The sequence below is a fragment of the Triturus cristatus genome, chromosome 10 (genome assembly GCF_964204655.1).
Source record: "Triturus cristatus chromosome 10, aTriCri1.1, whole genome shotgun sequence".
NCBI lineage: Eukaryota > Metazoa > Chordata > Amphibia > Caudata > Salamandridae > Triturus > Triturus cristatus.
Window position 1 is genome coordinate 885,183,600 of NC_140593.1, and position 19,753 is coordinate 885,203,352.

General features: G+C 45.3%; 1 protein-coding gene across 17 annotated transcripts in view; it reads right to left on the minus strand.

The window, feature by feature from the left end:
• The window catches only part of LOC146796177 (uncharacterized), a 1,057,178-nt gene that overhangs the window by 623,646 nt on the left and 413,779 nt on the right, over positions 1-19,753 (minus strand). For 16 of the 17 annotated variants that reach the window (XM_085628582.1, XM_085628595.1, XM_085628592.1 and 13 more), the window contains 2 exons: positions 16,788-16,964; positions 2,513-2,686 (listed from right to left, as the gene is read on the minus strand). In XM_085628582.1, the coding sequence (XP_085484708.1) occupies positions 2,513-2,686; positions 16,788-16,964 (351 nt within the window). The remainder of the gene's footprint in view (positions 1-2,512; positions 2,687-16,787; positions 16,965-19,753) is intronic. The other variant, XM_085628583.1, reaches the window with a different exon arrangement.

Sequence of the window (19,753 nt, forward strand, 5' to 3'; positions counted from 1 at the left end):
ATCTGAGTGGACGAGGGAATCATTTTCCATCATCTTTTTTGGATCCGGGAACTCAAAACAGAGATAAATATGAAAGCTTCGATTGACTGGCTATAAGAGAAAATGTTCTCCTGCAATTACAGGACGACAATCACGTTCCCAACATCCTGAAAATAAAAACAAAAGAACATAGTAGGGTGCAGAGTTAGAGCACCCTAAACTCAAATGTAAGTGTGGGGACTCCCAAGGCCACCATCAAATGTTTTATTACATAAAAAAAAAAATATATATATTATACATTGTTTATGAACCTCGACAGGCGCAGGCCCTTCAGCATTCATTGTCTATGGTTTGATGTCTCAGTACCGAGACCACATACTGTGGAAGGGGAGCCACCATGGATCCACATTTTTTAAAGTCTGCAGTTCTGCTATCAGAGCCATGGACTATAGGCACCATTTTGAAGGTGACTTGAAAACAAAAACATAGACTATAAAACTATAAACACCTGTGATGGGTCCCTTTCCCATAGGCTGCAGACTATGGATGTCATTTTAGGGTTGTCAAGTCTGGTGTCTCCAAAATAAAGTCAGCGACTTATCGATACACTTAGGCATTGTTTAAACTTAAAATCATAAAAATAGCCACTTAGGTGTGGACTGCCATCAGAGTGTTTTTTGGGTAGTTGGAGTAAGTAGGCAATTATGGAGTACTCAAACAGCTGAGGCAACTATCAAGGAAGGCTCAGGAAGAGGCTATTCCATGTCTGGCGGAGACTAAAGAAGGGGAGAAACCAAAAACTCAGATTAGTGGGAGTTCTTCACATATCTACAGGAGAAGAAGCTGACTGCAAGTAGGGTCCCTTGAAAGCTATGTGACCAAAAACTTAGATCAATTAAAAAAGGACATTACTCCTTTCGAACATAAACCACACAACACCGCAAGTCAAAGTATGACAAAGAGTACAGGAAAAGGATGTTCCCAAGAGGTGTGACAAGCGGTAGAATAAAATACATTTCACTTGAACATGTTTTCGCTCTACTACATGGAGTTCAAGACAAATATCTGGTGTACGAAGAAGAATCCTAGGTCAGAATCAAATGATAGGAGATCATTTCTCTAAGTTCCATCAGTTAAAAAATGTGATTTCTAGTTTGCTGCTGGCAGGTTTTCTCAAAATGACATAACAGTTCAAAGCATTTCTTTCTTCCAAAGTCTGTGTGTAGACTTTATAAAATTATGGTTGCTTTTTTGATGCCAAGTCTTAGTAGCTGTTTTGACTGTGACGGTGGGCATTCATGAGCCTTTTAGCACCAACATCTTTCTTGCCTCGCTTCGGCTCATCTCACTTGCACTCAGGTCAGATCTCTTTTTAAGTATTTTTTTGAGTATCCATTTTTTGACTGGGAAAATAATGAGTAATTCGAGGACTTTCATTTTTTTACTTTGAAGTTGACGATGGTCTGTGGTGTTCTAATTTTGAAATGTTTGAATCAGAAATTAAAGGGTTTCGAGCAGCGCTACCGCCACTTTTGGGACAGAAAAGGGTGTAATCACTTTGTCAGTCTCTTGATCATGTTTAGAATCTGAGCCAACATCTCAGGAGCTGTAACCAGTACGCTCAGCAGTCATTTCTGAAATTGGCAGAGAATCCAGAAGTGCCCTCTGTGCATGGCCTGATGTATCCAGTACTTTTAAACACCAGTATTCACAGATTTCTGGCTTGAAAGTATAACAAGCTTTACAAATCACAGTCATGGTCCAATGGAAGACAACTGTAACTTTCTATGCAAACTATAGATCTCCAGTGGTCAACGTCAAATAAACAGGCCTTTGAAACAACTGTCAGATTGTCCCAACTTTGGAATTTATTTCTTTGATGTTACTACTTGTGCAACTGAATCTGAATTGTGTATTGGTTTGTTTACCAAACTGCATTTCCCAAATATTTGAAAACAATTACTACTCCTGAATGTTCTCATGCTTACAAATCCAGTGGCAAAACAATACATTTGAAGATCGGGGATAATGTGGGCAATGTCAGCAGGAGTCATAGAAACTCCACTTATGGGCAACATCCCAAAAATAAAAAACCTTACTATTAAATTTTTGTCCTGAGCCAATAATTAGATGAAGAAAAAAAGCACTGCATGTGAATCTACAGTCAATTTAAGCTACCAAAAAATACGCAAAAGCTCTCTTTTTGCCTTCTGTGCTGAACAAAATGATTGTTTGATAAAACACAAACTGAACTACCCCTTACAACCTAAATAACAAGTGTTATTACTCAAACTAAATGGTATCCATTATATGGAACAGAGAAGAATGAAAAACTGAGACTAACCTTCCGGTTACAAAAATATGACCTGTAGACTGCACAAGTCTAAATGCTGTAGGTGTTAAATATACTGACTTATCAGCAAGTTATGTAAATGTCACTAATATAATAGAATTGGAGCATGTTTACAGCTATCCACTCTGTATAAATATAGAACAAATATGCTGTGCCCAAAGCTGTGTGAGTATATCTTACTTTCGGAATATGATCTGGCTTGTGCAGACTCGGGTCTCCTCGGATCCCTTTGTTCTGGTGTGGCGCTAGCAGGTTCTCTGTTGATGGCTGGGCTGGGCGGGTTTGCTTCGTTCAGAGGGATCCCCTGAAGGCAGGTGACTAGGCCATGCAGGTGTGTGTTACCAGGAGACAACTCTGTTTTTGAATGGAAGACATGCCAATAGTTAAGAATATAATCTTTAAAAAAATGTTTTAGAGATTCCACTAAACACCTATGACATGGACTTTGTGAATGGGAGTGTAGTACATTGAGGAGCCACTCTATATCTCTGTCATCAACTGAGAACTACAACGTTAAAAAAAAATGCAACTGTTAGACCCCATTCAGGGGCCAGAGATCTGACAGGGGTAATTGGGTCACAACCATGATGGTTGAGGTCGTTTGCCTCTGGTGTTCTGGTGTTCACCCTACAATGGCTCTACAAAGTGGGCTAAGTACACCCTTTCTTCACTTGGCTATCAAGAAAGCAGTAAGAGAGTGTGTGGGGCAGAGTTCGGCACTCAAATTTAAGCAACAGATACATCAACTCAGTTTCCAGCCCACTGTTTCTCTCAGCTAAATGAAAGTACTTTAATGCGACCCCAGAACTTAATTCTACAAACACTAATAATGGTTCAGCTACAGAGTTCAGAGTTCTACAATCCAATCTAAGGGCTTTAATTTTCACATTGTGTACAGTGACCTATTCTACCTTTTAGGAGACCCCCCACCCCTAATATCCCCACTGGCTCAGCAGAGATAAAGGGTCATTAGCAATAGTTGGGCATAGGTGCAAATTCACTAAGCGATCATCATGCTTGGTAAACCATAGCTTAATTCACTCAGTTCTTTAGCAAAAGTGAGCATGCTGGCAAATGTGAGCTTACTACTAGCAGGCCTATCTTTGTAGAATCAAAACACAGTTTCCCAGTCTTTCAACCTCAGGCCCTGTGTTACCTGTTCAGAAGGGATGCTGCTTTGTGTGGTGCTGGATGGTGAAACCATCAGCGTTTTCACCAGTGGTGCGGGACCCCAGCTAACAGCCTCCATCGGGCTGCTGCAAACAAATATCATCAAAAAGAACAATTGAGGGGCAGAATGCTGCACAATGTCAAACATTCATATCAGTACAGAGATTTGGACCTAAATCCATTGTTTGTCATTCCAGTTCAGACCCAGCCATTTGGAAATCAGTCGTGACCCTTTTCCCCATGGGAACAGTCCACTCCAAACTGCCAGTCCAGATCGTGCCTGGACTGGAAACAAACTTTTTCGTACTGGAAACGAGCATTCTGGGACTGGTTTCAGGGCAACACACTTCATCAGCCAGGCTAGCTTGACAGTGGCATGGGACCCACGTCTGGGCATACCGGTCCCATTCAGGCTAACAAATGCAAAAAGAACAATTGATGGACAGAATGCTGCAAAATGTCAAACATTCATCCCAGTACAGAGATCTGGGCCTAAATCCATCATTTTTCATTCCAGTTCAGACCTAGCCAAATGCAAATCAGTCTTGACCCTGTTCCCCATGGGAACAGTCCAGCCCAAACTGCCAGGCCACGTCCTCCCTGGACTCGAAACAAGCATCCTGGGACCGGTTTCAGAGTATCACCACTCATCAGCCAGGCTAGCTTGACTCCAGAGGCATGGAGAGCACGGGACCCACATCTGGGCATACTCCTCCCAATCAGGGTGACAAATGCAAAAAGATCAATTGATGGGCAGAATGCTGCACTATGTCAAACATTCACCCCAGTACACAGATCTGGGCTTAAATCCATTGTTTTTTTTGCTCTGCATGCTATTCCAGTTCAGACCCAGCCATATGCAAATCAGTCTTGACCCTGTTCCCCATGGGAACAGTCCAGCTCGAACTGCCTGGCCGGGTCCTCCATGGACTGGAAACAAGCATCCTGGGACCGGTTTCAGGGCATTACTCCTCATCAGCCAGGCTAGCTTGTCTCCAGTGGCATGGAGAGCACAAACATCATAGCAGGCCTGATTGGTAGGTGCCCGCCCTCGGGCAGTGGGGCATGTCCTCCGCTATAGTGACTACATTGATCTTGGCATTGAAGCACCACAAGTTGAGGATGAATCAGCAGTATGAGTATCTCTGGGTTGTGGGACAGGGCCTCCGCTAGGGTAGTGACGCTGATCCTGGTAACGGTGGGCCACACATCAAGACAGTGGAAAAATGAGTCCCACTAGGCATGCTGCAGGGGAAGCAAACAGTATGTTGCTGTTCGGGCTTGTAGTTATTTCACACAGCATGCCACATGAACCATGCAGTGAGGCTCGGTGACACTTGACAACTTGGTCCCCCGCTGGTTGTGCTTCCAATGCCAGCTAGCCCTTCTAGGAACTTTACACGCTGGGAACATAGCTGGGCTTCTCCTCCTGGGCAGTCTCTCCTCCTGCAAAGTCAGGCACTCTACATTCTACGAAGGCCCACAGGTTCTTCAGCAATTTGCACAGACTTCAGGTGACGTCCCCTGACCTCTGGGAGACTCTCTGTCAAACTGACACCAATCCTCCATCAAAGCAACTCTCCGATTCCCAATGTGGGAAAGTCTTTGACTTGGTCAACAACTTGGAACTTAAACAAAGTAGGGTGGTTTGGGTCCCACTTTTAGACTCATTATCCAGAGATTGGATGTTGATCCACTGTTTAAGGTGCTGGAACTGGTTTAAGGTGATTCTTTTCCAAAAGTCATTTTATGACTGCAGTGCAGAAAAAGCCTTAGTGCAAGTGTCTCTCACCGCAAGTATCGATGATGCTAACTCCAAGCAGGAGTACCCAAAACATGAGACAAGTAAATATGAACACTCTGTACCGGACTGCCATAGGTTTTCCTCAAGTAGGGAAAATCAACAGGGCAGCCCTGCCTCGAAACATTCTCACCTTTAACAACAACATTTACTGTCTCATGCCCTCTCCTCTGCCATCCACCAAATGGCAGTGCTCAGATAGCAATAATGAGCAGTTCCCCTGTTGAAATCTCTTCAAATAATTTCTAAGAGTAGACCTGCCTTCACCATACCTTATTTCAGCACCTGGGTCTGTAGGCAATGCACTTCCTACAACTGAGAAGCTGTATAACATCCTTCAACTTATGTCATTCGTAACCAGGGATGATTCAGTTTGGATCCCAGCAAACACATTCTCACAATCACACAGACTCTTGCTACCATCTACACCATACATATATTTACTGGACACACACACACTGAATGTCATTGCAAGGGGCTGAGTTTTAGATCTAAGTGGAACATTTACATGAGTGGGGCTGGTAAGTTGCATTTCACTCCCCACAGATCAGAGAAAGGTCTGTTCAGGACTATTAATCAATACAAATATGTATGCTGCCACTACTGCTTCTTGTCAACAGTCCAGGACATTGACAGCAGTCCCATGTCAACAAAAGAAGCCAGGATTGGTGAGCAGAGGTTAAATTTGAGTGACTGATTTTAATGGAAGAGGCAGGCCATCCACCATTGATTTTATATTTCTTTCGATGGCAGCAGGCAAAGATCTTTCTAACTGCAAAACACACGATATCGCCATTAGCGATCATTATCCTATTAGTCTCGTTTTAAAAAATCCTAATACTCGAGAGAGGTTTAATATTGAGGGAACTTTAGCCCAAAATAATCTAACTTTAGACAGAATGAACGGATATTCACTAAGATGGGAAAAGGTTGAACCCATGGCCATTACAATATCTTTGGTCAAAAAATTGGGTCCAGTGATCAATAAATGTCTTGATCCAGGCATTTCTAACGAGGGAATCATGGATAACTTTGCAACACTACTGATAGCAATAAAGGATTCCCTATTAGTAAAGAAAAAAAATGGAAAACCTAAGGGATGGTTCGATTCTTGTTGTTCCAAGGCGCACAAGAATTTAAAAACTGTCCTCCTAAATAAGGCAAGGAATAGTAAGGAAATTGCAGCTGCCAGAATTAAATATAAACAAGCTCTAAGGCATAGGAAAAACAACCTAAAGAAAGAACTCCTCGATCAATTACATAAAACATCCATTCTTGGGGACACCGCTGCCTTCTGGAAGGTTGTGAAATCCCCTTTCCTAACAGATACCGCGCCAAAGCCAACTGTTGAGGTTGCAATAGACGAACAAACTTGGCTTGGATATTTTGAGCGGATATTCAGCCTCCCCTCAACCGCTGGCCCTTTAACTCCTTCCAGATTATATACCCCGAAATTCCCTCTGTCAATCAATATTCAATACGAGGAGGTGGAACAAGCCTTAAAAGCTAGCAAAAATGGTAAAGCTCCGGGCCCCGATGGGGTCCCAATTGACTTTTTTAAATTCATGACGGACTTATGGCTTCCAATTTTAACCAGGGTTCTACAAGCTTCTTGTGCAGTAGGCCCCATTGATTCCTGGACTAAATCAATTCTTGTCCCCATTTTTAAAAAGGGGGACCGTCACTTGCCATCCTGTTACCGACCTATTTCCTTATTAGACTCACTCGGGAAAGTGGCCGGGCGTATTATCCTAGAGCGCTTGCAGCAATGGGCACTGGAAAACAAAGTTCTTTCTGATCTTCAGTATGGCTTTCGCGAGGGCTTGGGAACTACAGAGCAAGCCCTTAACCTCTCCTTGATGATAGACAAATATGTTAGTGCTAAAGGAGGGGCCCTCTACTTGGCATATGTGGACCTCTCCGCAGCATTTGACTGTGTCAATCACACCAAACTGTGGATCATCCTGGAGAATATGGGAATAGAGGAGCCCCTAATACTTTTCCTGCGCGGACTGTACTCAGGTGCTACAGCCCGTGTGAGATATGGCTTGGGGGGTGAGGTGACAAAACCGTTTAGAGTAGAGCGCGGTGTTAGACAGGGATGCGTCCTGGCCCCATTTTTATTCAACTTATACACAAACGGCTTGGAGAAAGCCATGCTATCTGGGGCAAAGGACCTCCCCACCATTAACAACCGTCCCATACCGGCCCTACTCTACGCGGATGACGCTGTAGTTCTGGCGCGAACTCCGCTTGAACTGCAGCGTTCCCTCACGAAATACCATTCATTTATGGAGAACTTGGACCTGAGGATTAACATTAAAAAAACATTTATAATGTCCCTCGGGCCATCGAAAAAGAACAAAATGTCTATTTCTGTAGATCACCAAAAAATAGAGAGCACTAACACGTACCCTTACTTGGGTATTGTTTTCAATCAAACTTGCTCCTGGAAGAGTGCCATCGAGTCTAGAAAACTCACTTTTGCAAGAACAACTGCCGCTTTGGTTAATTTCGCCAGCAAATTAGGTAGACGACCCACTGTTGAACTCCTGGAAATTTACAAGGCAAAATGCATCGGTAGTGTAATTTATGGGGCGGGTGTGTGGGGCTACGCTATGATTGACGAGGTCCAAAGGGTGGAAAACAGATTCCTAAGATTCCTCCTTGCAGCCCCGCGGTCTACCTCAACCTATGTATGCCATTTAGAAGTAGGATTGCCCTTTGTAGCAGATCTAATAAGGATCCAACCTTTGTTACTATGGCACCGCATTTGGACCTCTACAGACACTACCTTTACCCAAGGGTTCATAAAAGACTGTATCGCCTTGGATAGAGTACATAAGGTTAGATGGATTGCCTACGTAAAGAGATTCTTAAGTGATCTGGGCATGATCCAGTATTATCTTTCCCCCTCGAAAATTGCTGAAATTCCTAGGAAGCAATTTAAAAAGTTGTGCCTCGCTCAGCTTGAATCCCTGAGGTTAACTAGCGAAGCCCACAAACCCACAGTTCAATACTCCTTATTGACCCAAACGACCCTCTCAATTCAGCCCTATCTGACTTTTAACGTTACTGATTATGAGAAATCTCTTTTAACAAGGCTTAGACTGAATGTTTTTCACCATTCGGTTACCTTTCCTATCTCTAAATCTTGGGAAAGACATCTTCAACCTTGTCCTTGTGATATGAGTTCTTCTCAATCCACAATGCATACAGTAATGTTTTGTAAATTTTACAACGACTTGAGAAAGCGGTGGTTAACCCCGATTTTTAAAATTTGGGGTTTACGTAGATGTCGTCCCGCTTTCCTTGTCTTGCAACTATTGGACACCGAGTTGTTTGCTAAACAAACAGTTATTTTTTTGAAATTGGTAGTGAGACATAGGCAGAATTTGTGACTTGTTAAATAACTTCTTTTTAAATATTTCTTTTTTTGGTTTTAATATGTATCCTTCTTTATTCCTGAAAACCTTAAAGCTTTTGTCAATTGTTTTTCTATGTACTTTTATGGTTGCCTTTTTGGCTCCCGAATAAAGATTGATTTGATTTGAGTGACTGATTGACCAACAAAAAGCCAAGATACCAGTTTCAAATGATGTCAAGTTACCCAGGGCAGGGACACAGCCATTTACCAGTGAGAGCACAATGCTATTTCAAAAGCAACACATAGCAAAGAACACAATCAGCAGCACTCAAATGTTCATCAAGGATGGAACACTGTGAATTGATAAAGGTAAAAGTTTGCGCAAATTACTAGAAAAAGTCTGTCTCCTCAACAAATCATGTCTGAATAGTAAGCAGAAAGGCATCAACATAACATAAAAACATGGAATGTTTGGTTGTGACAAACTTTCTCCTGTGGATACTTTCAGGGAAAAGCGCTCAGGCATGACAACCCTGCATAGATAATGTACAATATTCTTGAAGGGCACCTTAATTGAGGTGAGGCTTCTGAAGTTCATTTGCAAGTGGTAGCTAACAGGAAACAGCAGAAACGTAAACGGAGTAAACTCCTTTCACATAAGAGATATTGCATTTTTATTTTTCAAAAACAACCTCCAGCTTTGGGGGTTGTAACTGAGAAGCAAAAAATGTTTTTGAGTGGTCCATGAAACGACGGCCCACTCCGGAATTATTCTTTACCGAACGTGATCCTGTTGGGTCGATAATAGAACTTGGAGAAAAGATTCCCTGCAGACACAGCAGGGAATTTTCAAATCAGTGGGTGGACAACAACTAAGCAGGTGAGGCGGTAACTCTGTCCTCATCCCCCAGAGACTTGGCAAACATTCCCAGAGACGTAGCGCAAAATGATGTCTCTACATTCCCCCCCCCATGAGAATGGACCCGAATCTCGCATATCTCTCAGTAAATCATTGTTCTTTGGTTGTTTAGGGCCCCCTGAAGGGCAAGTGTGCCCCTGTAAAGTTGGGGGCCCTCCTGCGCCTAAGAAGCTGCAGGTGTCTGGGTTAGGAACCTAACCATTCTGCCTAAAATTAAAAAAACTTTACTTTTCAAAAAATAGAGATTCTCTGGCCTTCATTCTATACTTTCAGAAGGCTCTTTTCACAGGATTCAGATCCCTTCTATTATGTGTTGCTAGACTTAGATCTGGGAATAAAAGCATATAGTCATCATTGTAATTGCCCACGCCCCCTCTTACTTTAAAAAAATAAATTTCCAATATCGGCCCTCTAGAAGATTCTCTCAATGATAGCAGTTTAACTGCCACCCCATCTGACTACAAGTAATGCTCTCTTGATTTAATGAGGTAGCCCTTTAAAAAATTTCACTGGGAAATGGTAAAATCTGTGTCTTCCCATCAGTCGGTGGTGACGGCGACTCAAGTTGCCCAAGTCAAATCGGCATACCAAGAGGCGTGTATGGATCTTCGACGTCACAATTTTCGGTCTTATGCAACCCGAATGCACAAGGACCGTGATAAAACGGGCACACTCTTGGCGTGGCTTGCCAAACAAGATGCTGAAGTCTGGCCCATCACTGCGATTATAAATTCCCAGGGCACCTTGGTGCAATCCCAGGATGAGATCCTCCAGGCTTTTTACCAACATTACTCGGCGGTCTACACTGTCCCCTCATCTCCTGATCCAGGGGCTGTCGACCACTTTCTAGACCCTCTCTCCCTCCCCCAGATCTCTGCCGAAGACAGGAAGGGGTTGGATGCAAAGATACAAGCCACTGAGATTACAAGCGCGATACGAGCCCTGGCCCGTGGTAAGGCCCCAGGCTTGGACGGGTTTCCACTCGAATACTACGCCACCTTTGCCCCTCTGCTGACTCCCCGCTTTTCAGCAGTGCTGGACTCGGCACTCGGAATCGGTGAACTGCCTAGTTCCATGAGAGCGTCGGTGATCGTGACATTCCCGAAACCCGACCGGGATCCCCAACTTCTAGCCTCCTATCGCCCCATCACACTACTTACGGCGGACTGCAAAATCCTGGGAAAAATCTTAGCAGACAGATACTCACAAATCATACGCCCACTGGTCCATCCTGACCAATGTGGTTTTGTCCCGGGAAGGAATACTTTTCACAATATCCGGCGCCTCTTTCACATCCAGAATCAACTGGGCGATCGCTTCCCTCGGGCGGCGTTTCTAATTCTGGACCTTGGGAAGGCGTTTGACACCCTAACATGGCAGTTCATCTTTGCCGTCCTCGGACGGGCGGGACTGGGTCCCACGCTCTTAGCCTACACTCGCCTGCTCTACACCGACCTTACATCTCGGGTCCGTCTCGGCTGCTACATCTCCCCGGAATTTACAATACACAGGGGCACACGACAGGGGTGCCCCCTCTCACCTTTATTATTCGCGCTCGCAGTGGAACCCTTGGCTATCCGGCTCCGCCGGGACGGGCAAGCCTGGGGTATTCCACTAGCAGACGTTATGCACTGCGTATCCATGTACGCAGACGACCTCCTCATATACCTGCGAGATGTGACAGCGGATCTCACCATACTCGAGACCGCTCTGATGGAGTTCACGGAGGCCTCGGGCTTGAAAGTGAACTGGGACAAGTCGGTGGTATACCCCCTCCACCCGGATGCCCCCCCTCAGGATGTCTGGATCGGGGATCGGAAAATACATTGGGCGGCAGAGGGCCTCCGATACCTCGAGATTTGTTTATATCACTCCCCAGTCGACCTCTACGAGGGTAACCACTGTAGGGCGCTCGCAGGGATACGATCCTCCATTGGGTTCTGGCGGAGTCTCCCGTTGGCCCCGATCGGCCGGGTAGCTCTGGCAAAGATGATACTGGTCCCGCGGCTTTTTATATTATTTCACTAACCTCCCAGTAATCCCGCCTCGCTCCTTCTTCAAGGACTTGGACACACTCCTCAGTTCTTTAATATGGGGTAAAGGGCGGCATAGGATCGCGCTAGCAAAGCTGACGTTACCCACGACACAAGGGGGGCTCGGCGCGCCATCATTTGAAGCCTACTTTCTAGCATCGCAGCTCCAGTGGCTCTCGTATTGGACGGCAGACAGATACACACTCGAAACAAGTACGGTCGCGGGTCATGTACCCATGCCGGAGTTGCGTCACCTACTTATACCAGGATCCCGCCCCGCACGAACCTACCCTCTACAAGTAGACATAGCCCGGAAGTGCGTTCAGCGTATACATCGCATGGCGCCAGACTGCCCCCCATAACCACCATTACTACCACTAGTCGCCTGGCCCAGACACGGGGGGTTCTTTACATCTGCCATGCTTCGGGAATGGACGTCTAGAGACATCGCCGAGGCAGAGACACTGTTTGAAGAGGGACAGCTCCAGCCATACCGGCAGCTTATGGACGATTATGACCTACCCCCAGGACAGTTCTTGCTTCACCGCCAACTCCTCAGCTGCTACCGACCATACTCCGACCTCACATTAGGGGAACCTCCCACACACCCAGTTCTCCACACAATCTTACGCATGGGATCGGGTCGCCATCTCACCACATGGCTATACAAATCGATTGGAGAACTGACACCCCCACTACTGGGATCTCTACGGGCCCTCTGGGAGGAGGAAGCGGGGCGACCATTTCATGATAGCGAGTGGGACAGAGCGATAGAATTTCCCAAAAAAGTCTCCAGGAACGCCCGGTTTAAGAACATACAATTTCACATCCTACATAGGGCCTACCTAACGCCAGCGCGCCTTCAACGCTTCTACCCCGACACGACCTTCCTTTGCCCTCATTGTCAAGCGGGAGATGCAGCTTTTTCCCACATGTTCTGGACCTGCCCGGGCATTCAGGCCTATTGGTCATCTATCCACTCGACGCTCAGAGATCTTACCGGGCTGACCCACCTGACTACCTGGGAGGGTTGCACGCTCGGCATACTTGGACGGAGGAAACAACACAAAATACCAATGCGCTTTATTTTCCTAGCCCACTTACTGGCCAAACGCTGTATAGCCATGCACTGGCGAGCCCCATCAGGTCCTCCGATTGCGGCATGGGCGGGGGTGGTTATTAAATGGGTGGCGGCCGAGGAAGACGCAATCCGGGAGGAAGAAGCCAAAGGTATCCGTAAGGTCCCAATCTCCCTAGAATGGGCGCTCCTGTTGCACCAATTCAGACAAACCCAGACCCCGGAGATCCCGGTCACCAACTCACATACCCCCGACACCACACAGCCTCACACTGTACAAGCTCCCAGGGTAGGAGATTCCCCTCCACAACTTTCCGTGCTACCTCTACACCCGTCGGGTCCATCCTCGCCCGGCAGGAACACTCAACGGCCCTCCACATCAGCCCGCACACCCACGCCCTCCTAGGCGAATAGTAGCTGCACAATAGAGTAGGCAATAACGGACCCACAGTATACGCCTGACCCAAACACAAAGAACCCCATGGCACATCCCAGTTCAGTTCTCCCCCCAGTTTTTCTTTTTAACTGGCAAAGACCTGCTACAACACGGACCGCATCCACTGTAGCCAAGATGTAAACGTACTCTCTATATCAACGATGGTCTACGTTGCTCCTTATATATTACTGTCATTTATGCGAAACATGATGAATGTACGTTTATATTATCAGATGCCAATAAAAAGAATTTTCAAAAAAAACTGTGTCTTCCCATCAAGTTTCAGGGTCTAATACTGTTAGGATAAATCTGTGGTTAACATGTTTGCTGGAGGGGTATGTGTGCAAGCTCTAGTCACTTGTTTGATTCATCGTAAAATAGCTCGGACTGTTGCTAATGTGCCTGTTGCATAGCATTTAATAGTAGATCACAGCTCTATCGCACACCGTAGCTCAGTAAGTTAATGTTTTGTTTTAGAGATCCTGAGTTACCTGCTGGGCATCTGATACAGTCCTGGTAAACAGCTTATTGAGTTATCTTGTGTGCCCCACCTCATATGGTTTCATGCACCCTGCACAATATAAGCCTGAAAACTTGACGATTTTAGTTAATCTTTTGTTTTTTAGGGGTTGTTGAAATGAGTACTGAGGGGTAGCAATACATATATTAAGTGCAAAATAATCCATCTGTACTGTGTGTATTATAAACAGTATAACTGTACACATCGACACCCATACATAGCATCTAGTGAGCATGTACGCACAAAAAAGATATATAAAGACCTACAGCCTAAAAAAGTCAAAAACACTTTAAAATCTGCTTTTTTCTTAACAACTTGTGAAGTGGAACTCCAAAGTGTAAATGTTTGTGTCCTCTCACTGGATGCTGAGTGAATTGAATTTGAATGATCACGATACAGTTAATTAAAACCTTTACATGATAGAAGAATGCAAGTAACAAAAAAAGGAAAGTGATAAAAAAAAAACAGGTACGCATACAAAGGACCCTTATAAAAACATATTTAAAAACTTAAGCTGTTTGTGCCGGTGTAGGAAGCTGGCACTTTACATAATACAACCACTTAGTGGTATATCACATAACGCGCCCAGTGATTTCCCCAGAAGTGTACAGGGCTCAATGTAAATTTATAGTGCTCTATTTTTGGTAGTGTGTTTGAGCAGCCTTAGGCCTAACACAAAAGAGTGCAAGACACTTGTTATACACACAGTGACAAATAAATGACACACAACTCAAAAAGGAGATCCACACCAATTATATAAAAATAAGCTTCTTTCAAGCTTTATTTTAAGACCAAGATGTACGTAAAAAGTAAGTATGTTTTAAAAGAAAAATACATTTCACTTTCAAAAAGAGACGGTGCAATGTTTCAGTTCACCAGTGTTAACCTACAGGAGGAATACAAGAATGCAGTTTTGCAGGCAAGTACACAACTTAAAAATCCAGTCTTCGGAGTCTGTGGTTAACACCAGACAGGGTTCAGGTTAGCACCATGATTGCAGCACAAGGGCGGCCGGGTACAGAGGTCAAACTCTGGGTTGGGCGCCCAATGTTAACCAATGAAGACTGTGGGTGATCGAAGATGCGCTGCTCACGGTTGAGTAAAGCGGTGTCAGTGGTCGATCTCCTGAGGTTAAGGTAAGCACGAGGCAGCACCCAACTTACACCATCTGCGGCACGGCTGCAGGCTCAGGCTAGAAGGCCGGATGAAGAATACCCACAGCTGCCCAGTTAGGTAGAGATGCAAGGGCACATAGGGACACCGTTGATTAAAGTCCCCAAGGCCCAGGGGCTTCGGGTGCAGGGGTTTCCTTTGGCGCCAGGAAACAGCTTACTGGGCAGGTCGCAGACAGGGAGAGTCTTTGGGTTGAGGCTGCAGGCATTGAGGTAAAGTCCGGGAGTGGTCAGCTCATGGTGAACTCTGGGTCAGAATCGCTGGGGAGCCTTTGCAGGGCTGGTAGGCCACTTGGAGTCGGGTCATGGGTGTCGGGTGCAGAGGTGGATCCGGAGGCATTTCACGGTTCCTCAGGGCAGTGTTCTTTAAAGTTGGTTTCTTCTGGACAGATTTGCCGTCCATGGGAGATTTAGACTCTTTGTTGAAGGCAGGCAATCCTCCCAGGATTTTAGAGGTCACTGGGCCTGCAGGACGAGTCAAATTTTGCAGAAAAGGGTGAAGGGCAGCAGACAGGCCGGCGGGGCTGGCGTCAAGTCAGTCACTGGTCCTCCTTCTTTCTTCCTGATGCAGCTCCTTGGTGTCTGAGCTTCGTAGGTCATCAGAAATTTGATTTCAGGGTCTGGGGTGCCACCTTAATTCTAGATTTAGGGGCGTTACAGGGGAGTGCAAGGTAGGGACCAATGGGTTCCTTACCTGGGTTGTCTACACCCCCTATTATGCCGCCCTCCTGTGGGGTGGGGCATAGCCCTAGCCCTGATTGAACAAGTCTCAACATCTTCAAGATGGTGGGCACTAACAAATGTGCTTCACTTTGCCTCCAGCACCTGGAGGTGGAGTTGGTGAAGGGGGCACACCTCCTCTTCTCACCAAGTTTTCCTGCCGGTTCTCCCACCAAAAGAGGGGGTTTGAACCGTGGGCTGCCATCTGCTGCTAGCAGCAGCAGACACTGGGGTCACATTACAAAGGCAGAAAGGCCTTTGAAGCTTCCCTCTCGAGCATTGTGCTCATCCTGGGGGAGGAGGCGTGACATCTCCACCCAGGATGGGTTTTGTTTCTGTCCTCAGGAGAGTAGGGGCTCTCGCCCTAGTGGTCCAGAAACATGTCTGCTGATGACAAACTGCTTAAAGCTAGTCAGAGACCACAACAGGGTTGTTAGATTTTCAAGGGGCACCTCTAAGGTGCCCTCTGTGTACATGTTTTAATAAATCCCACACTGGCATCAGTGTAAGTTTATTGAGCGGAGTTGTTTAGTATCAAACACTCCTGGGTTCAGTAAAGCCATTGTGGTGCTGGGGAATTTGAGTTGTCGAGTATCCAGCCCACATACTCTCTATGAGTTCTCTGGCACATACAATATTGAGAATAGACTTAGTATCCTCCCACGGAAACTCACTGCAAGCTGATGTATGCAGTAAATGTTCTTTCTCGCATAGGATAGCATTACACGTAAAAATGCACTGTTGGTTAACATGGCTAAAATTGTAGAAAGTCTACTACGAAAAAGTACTTGCCTGATTGTGAAGTTCTTGGGTTCAAAATATATATAAAAATACCTTTTATTTTTCTAAATTGGTGTGGATCTCCTTTTTTTAGTATGTGCATCATTTATTGACTCTGTATGTGCAACAAGTGTCTAACTCTCCTCCCTGATAAGACTAAGGCTGCTCTACCACACCACCCAAGATAGAGCACCTTGGGATTGCTAGAGCAAGCCCCTGTCCACTCATAGGAGATACCTAGACTTTTTACATAGCGTACCTCCTTTTGGTACTATATAACGAGCCAGCTTGCTACAGTCATGATTAAGAACATAAACTTCACTGCATCAACTGAGATTCTACTGCTCTGTTACCCCTTTAAGACCATGCAAGGGCCTCTTCAGTAAGGGGTTCTCCTCAATAGACTGTTCAAATCAACTTACTGTGAAAGAACATAGTAATAAATGGCTTGTGGCTTACGTTCTCCAGACAGTCTCTTGCTTCCTGACTCAGGTCTCATGATCTCACCCTCCCGGGGCATGGTGCTGGGAGTTGAGGTCCTAGCTGGTGTACTGCAAGGTTTAGGCGTACTTGCAGAAATTTCCTTTAAGTGGGCAACTGGACCAGACAGAAGAGAAACTCGGCTTGTGTGCAGTTCTAGAGACAATTGCAAAGAGTCATGCAATGGAACAAAATATTAGCAGTAGCTACTGACTTAGAACACATGAAAACATTAAAAACTGAATTGTCTGTTGTTGACTGATGACATATGCTACTATTATCTAATAGGTTGGTACTTATTGTATTGATGTGAAAAGCTTGGAAATTTAAACCAAACACTACTGGGTTTCAACCCTGTAACTTGAATACACACACACCCTTAGAGTGAGAACTCAACAGACTCAGATATATTGGTGAAAAAAAACATGAATGGATGTGCTTTTGGTCACACTGTTTATTTGTATGAAAGATTTTGAGAGGCCTTTTTGATGACCAAGTACAAGACTGGACTATAGTGATGTTTGAAAGCACCAACAGCGGCTGTTGTCTTTACTGCCTCACAATGTTACACCTTGCAGACAACCTTACCTGACTGCTGCTTTTTTGGTACTGTTTATGAATGGACTTTATTTATTAAATATACTCTGTATACTTGAAAGGCTTTCAAGATGACATTGCTTATTTCATTGGGATTTACCAGAGCACAACGAACTGGGAATGCACCTTTACCAGCACTGGAAACAGGCCTCATAAGAACATTTGTATCTTCTTGTTCACACTTTCCATTTATTCTCTAAACTAATCTAGCCTTGTCATAACCAGACTTACATCTACTATTGTGTGCCATACTTTTGCACTTTTCTCTTTTTATCCTACCAAACATAAAAATTACAAGCTAAACATGCACAAATACACATATGTGACAAAAATGTATTAATTTTTCATGTATTCATCTTTTAAAAGGGACATAAGCAATACACATGGTTTAAAAATAAGTAGCAATATTTGTCACTTCGCAGCACAAAACATCATTGTGGATAGAGTAAAAATTGGAGCTGCTATGGTGTTTAAAAAGGCTTTACAAAAAATATATTTTCTTTTAAAGATCAGCTCTTATAATCAAGCTAGGAGGTGCTGATGAAGGTTGTAGAAATGTGAAGAAAAAAAAAGAGTGAGACTAAATGAGGGACTGCTTTCTTGTTTTACATTTCCAACTTGACATAGTTCTTAATAGAAGAGATGGATTATGTTACTTACCCGGTAAGCATCTGTTCTTGGCATGTAGAGCTGTAGATTCACATGCTTTGCACACTCCTGCCATCTAGTGTTGGGTCTGGATGTTTGCAAGTTGTTTTTCTTTGAAGAAGTCTTTTCCAGTCACAAGGTAAAGTGACTCCTCCTTTCGGTGATAATGGGCATGGGCATCGACTCTATTGTTAGATTGTTTTCCCGCAAGAGGGTGATAATGGAGTAGGTAAGTGAAGTATAGGGATGTCCATGCATATGTAATGTAAATAATAAGAACTGCAACTACCACAGGTGTCCAGGGAGGAGGGAGGGCGCATGTGAATCTACAGCTCTTCATGCCAGGAACAGATACTTACAAGGTAAGTAACATAATCCGTTCGAGACGTGTACTGTAAATACACATGCTTTGCCTTGACTAAATAGCAGTATTCTTCCACAGTGGTAGCTAACCAGTATGTGTTGCAGTTGTTTGAAAAAGTGTTTTTAGCACTGCTTGTCCTACATTAGCTTGTTGACGTGCTAATACATCCACACAATAATGTCGAGTAAATGTGTGTGGTGTAGACCATGGTGATGCCTTACATATGTCAGCTATGGGAATGTTACCTGTAAAGGCCATAGATGCCAATTCTTAGACATTGTGAGTGCCGTAATTCCATTAAGAGTATATGGTACTGGGAGTTTGTCATTACAAACTCCACAGCGCCATAATGGTTTCGCAGAAAACGGTGAAGTTTGGTATCTAACTTCTCCGCACATTAAAGCCACACTGATGCAAGTGTGAGATTTAATGAAAATGCACTCAGAGGGCATATTAGAGATGCCCCCTGAAAAACGACCAAGGTCTAGTGTCCAGGCTGAGTGGCTGCTCGCCAGCTGCTACCACCAGACATTTTTCTGGACTCCTGGGTCGAGAGCCTGCCGCTCTCGGGGTCATGAAACAATGCACATCCTGGGACTTGGTGCCAAGCCTCCTCCCCCAGGATGGGAAGGGTCCATGAAGGAGAAGCTTCAAAGGCCTGCCGCCTTTGTGAGCTGCCCCAGCCATTTGCTGCTCCCAGCAACTAGCCTCCACCGGGTCTGACACCCACTTTGGGCAGGAGAATCGGTGGGAAAACCAAGTTAGGAAGAGAGGTGTGCCCACCTTTGCCAATCCCGCCCCTCAGGTGGGGGAGGCGAGGTGAAGCACAACACTCATTCCCGCCATCTTGCCAATGGGGAGACCCAGCCAACCAGAGTGAGGCATATGCCCCCCTCCCACTGGAGGGTGGCATAATTGGGGGTGTAGCCACCCCAAGGAAGGGACCCATTGGTCCCGACCTGCATCTACCTGTAACGCCCCCAAATTTAGTATTTAGGGGTAACCCTGAACTTTGCCTCCTCAGAGAAGAAGAAGGACCGAAGAAGCCATGCTGAACTAAGAAGAAGAGGACACCCATTGACTTGGCCCGAGCCCTACCAGCCTGTCCCCACCTCGAACCTTCTCCAGCGAAATCCTGGCGTGGTCTGCAGCCAGCAGCCCCAAAGAACTCAGAGGACCTTCCCAGCCTTCCCAAATCTGCGAGTCTGCCCCACTCTGCACCCGACGCCCACGGCCCAGTTTCGAGTGGCCCAACACCACAATGAGGTCTCCCCGGCGATCCTGACCTGAGGTGTGGTGATCCTGACCTGAGGTGTGGCGATCTCTGACCTGCCTC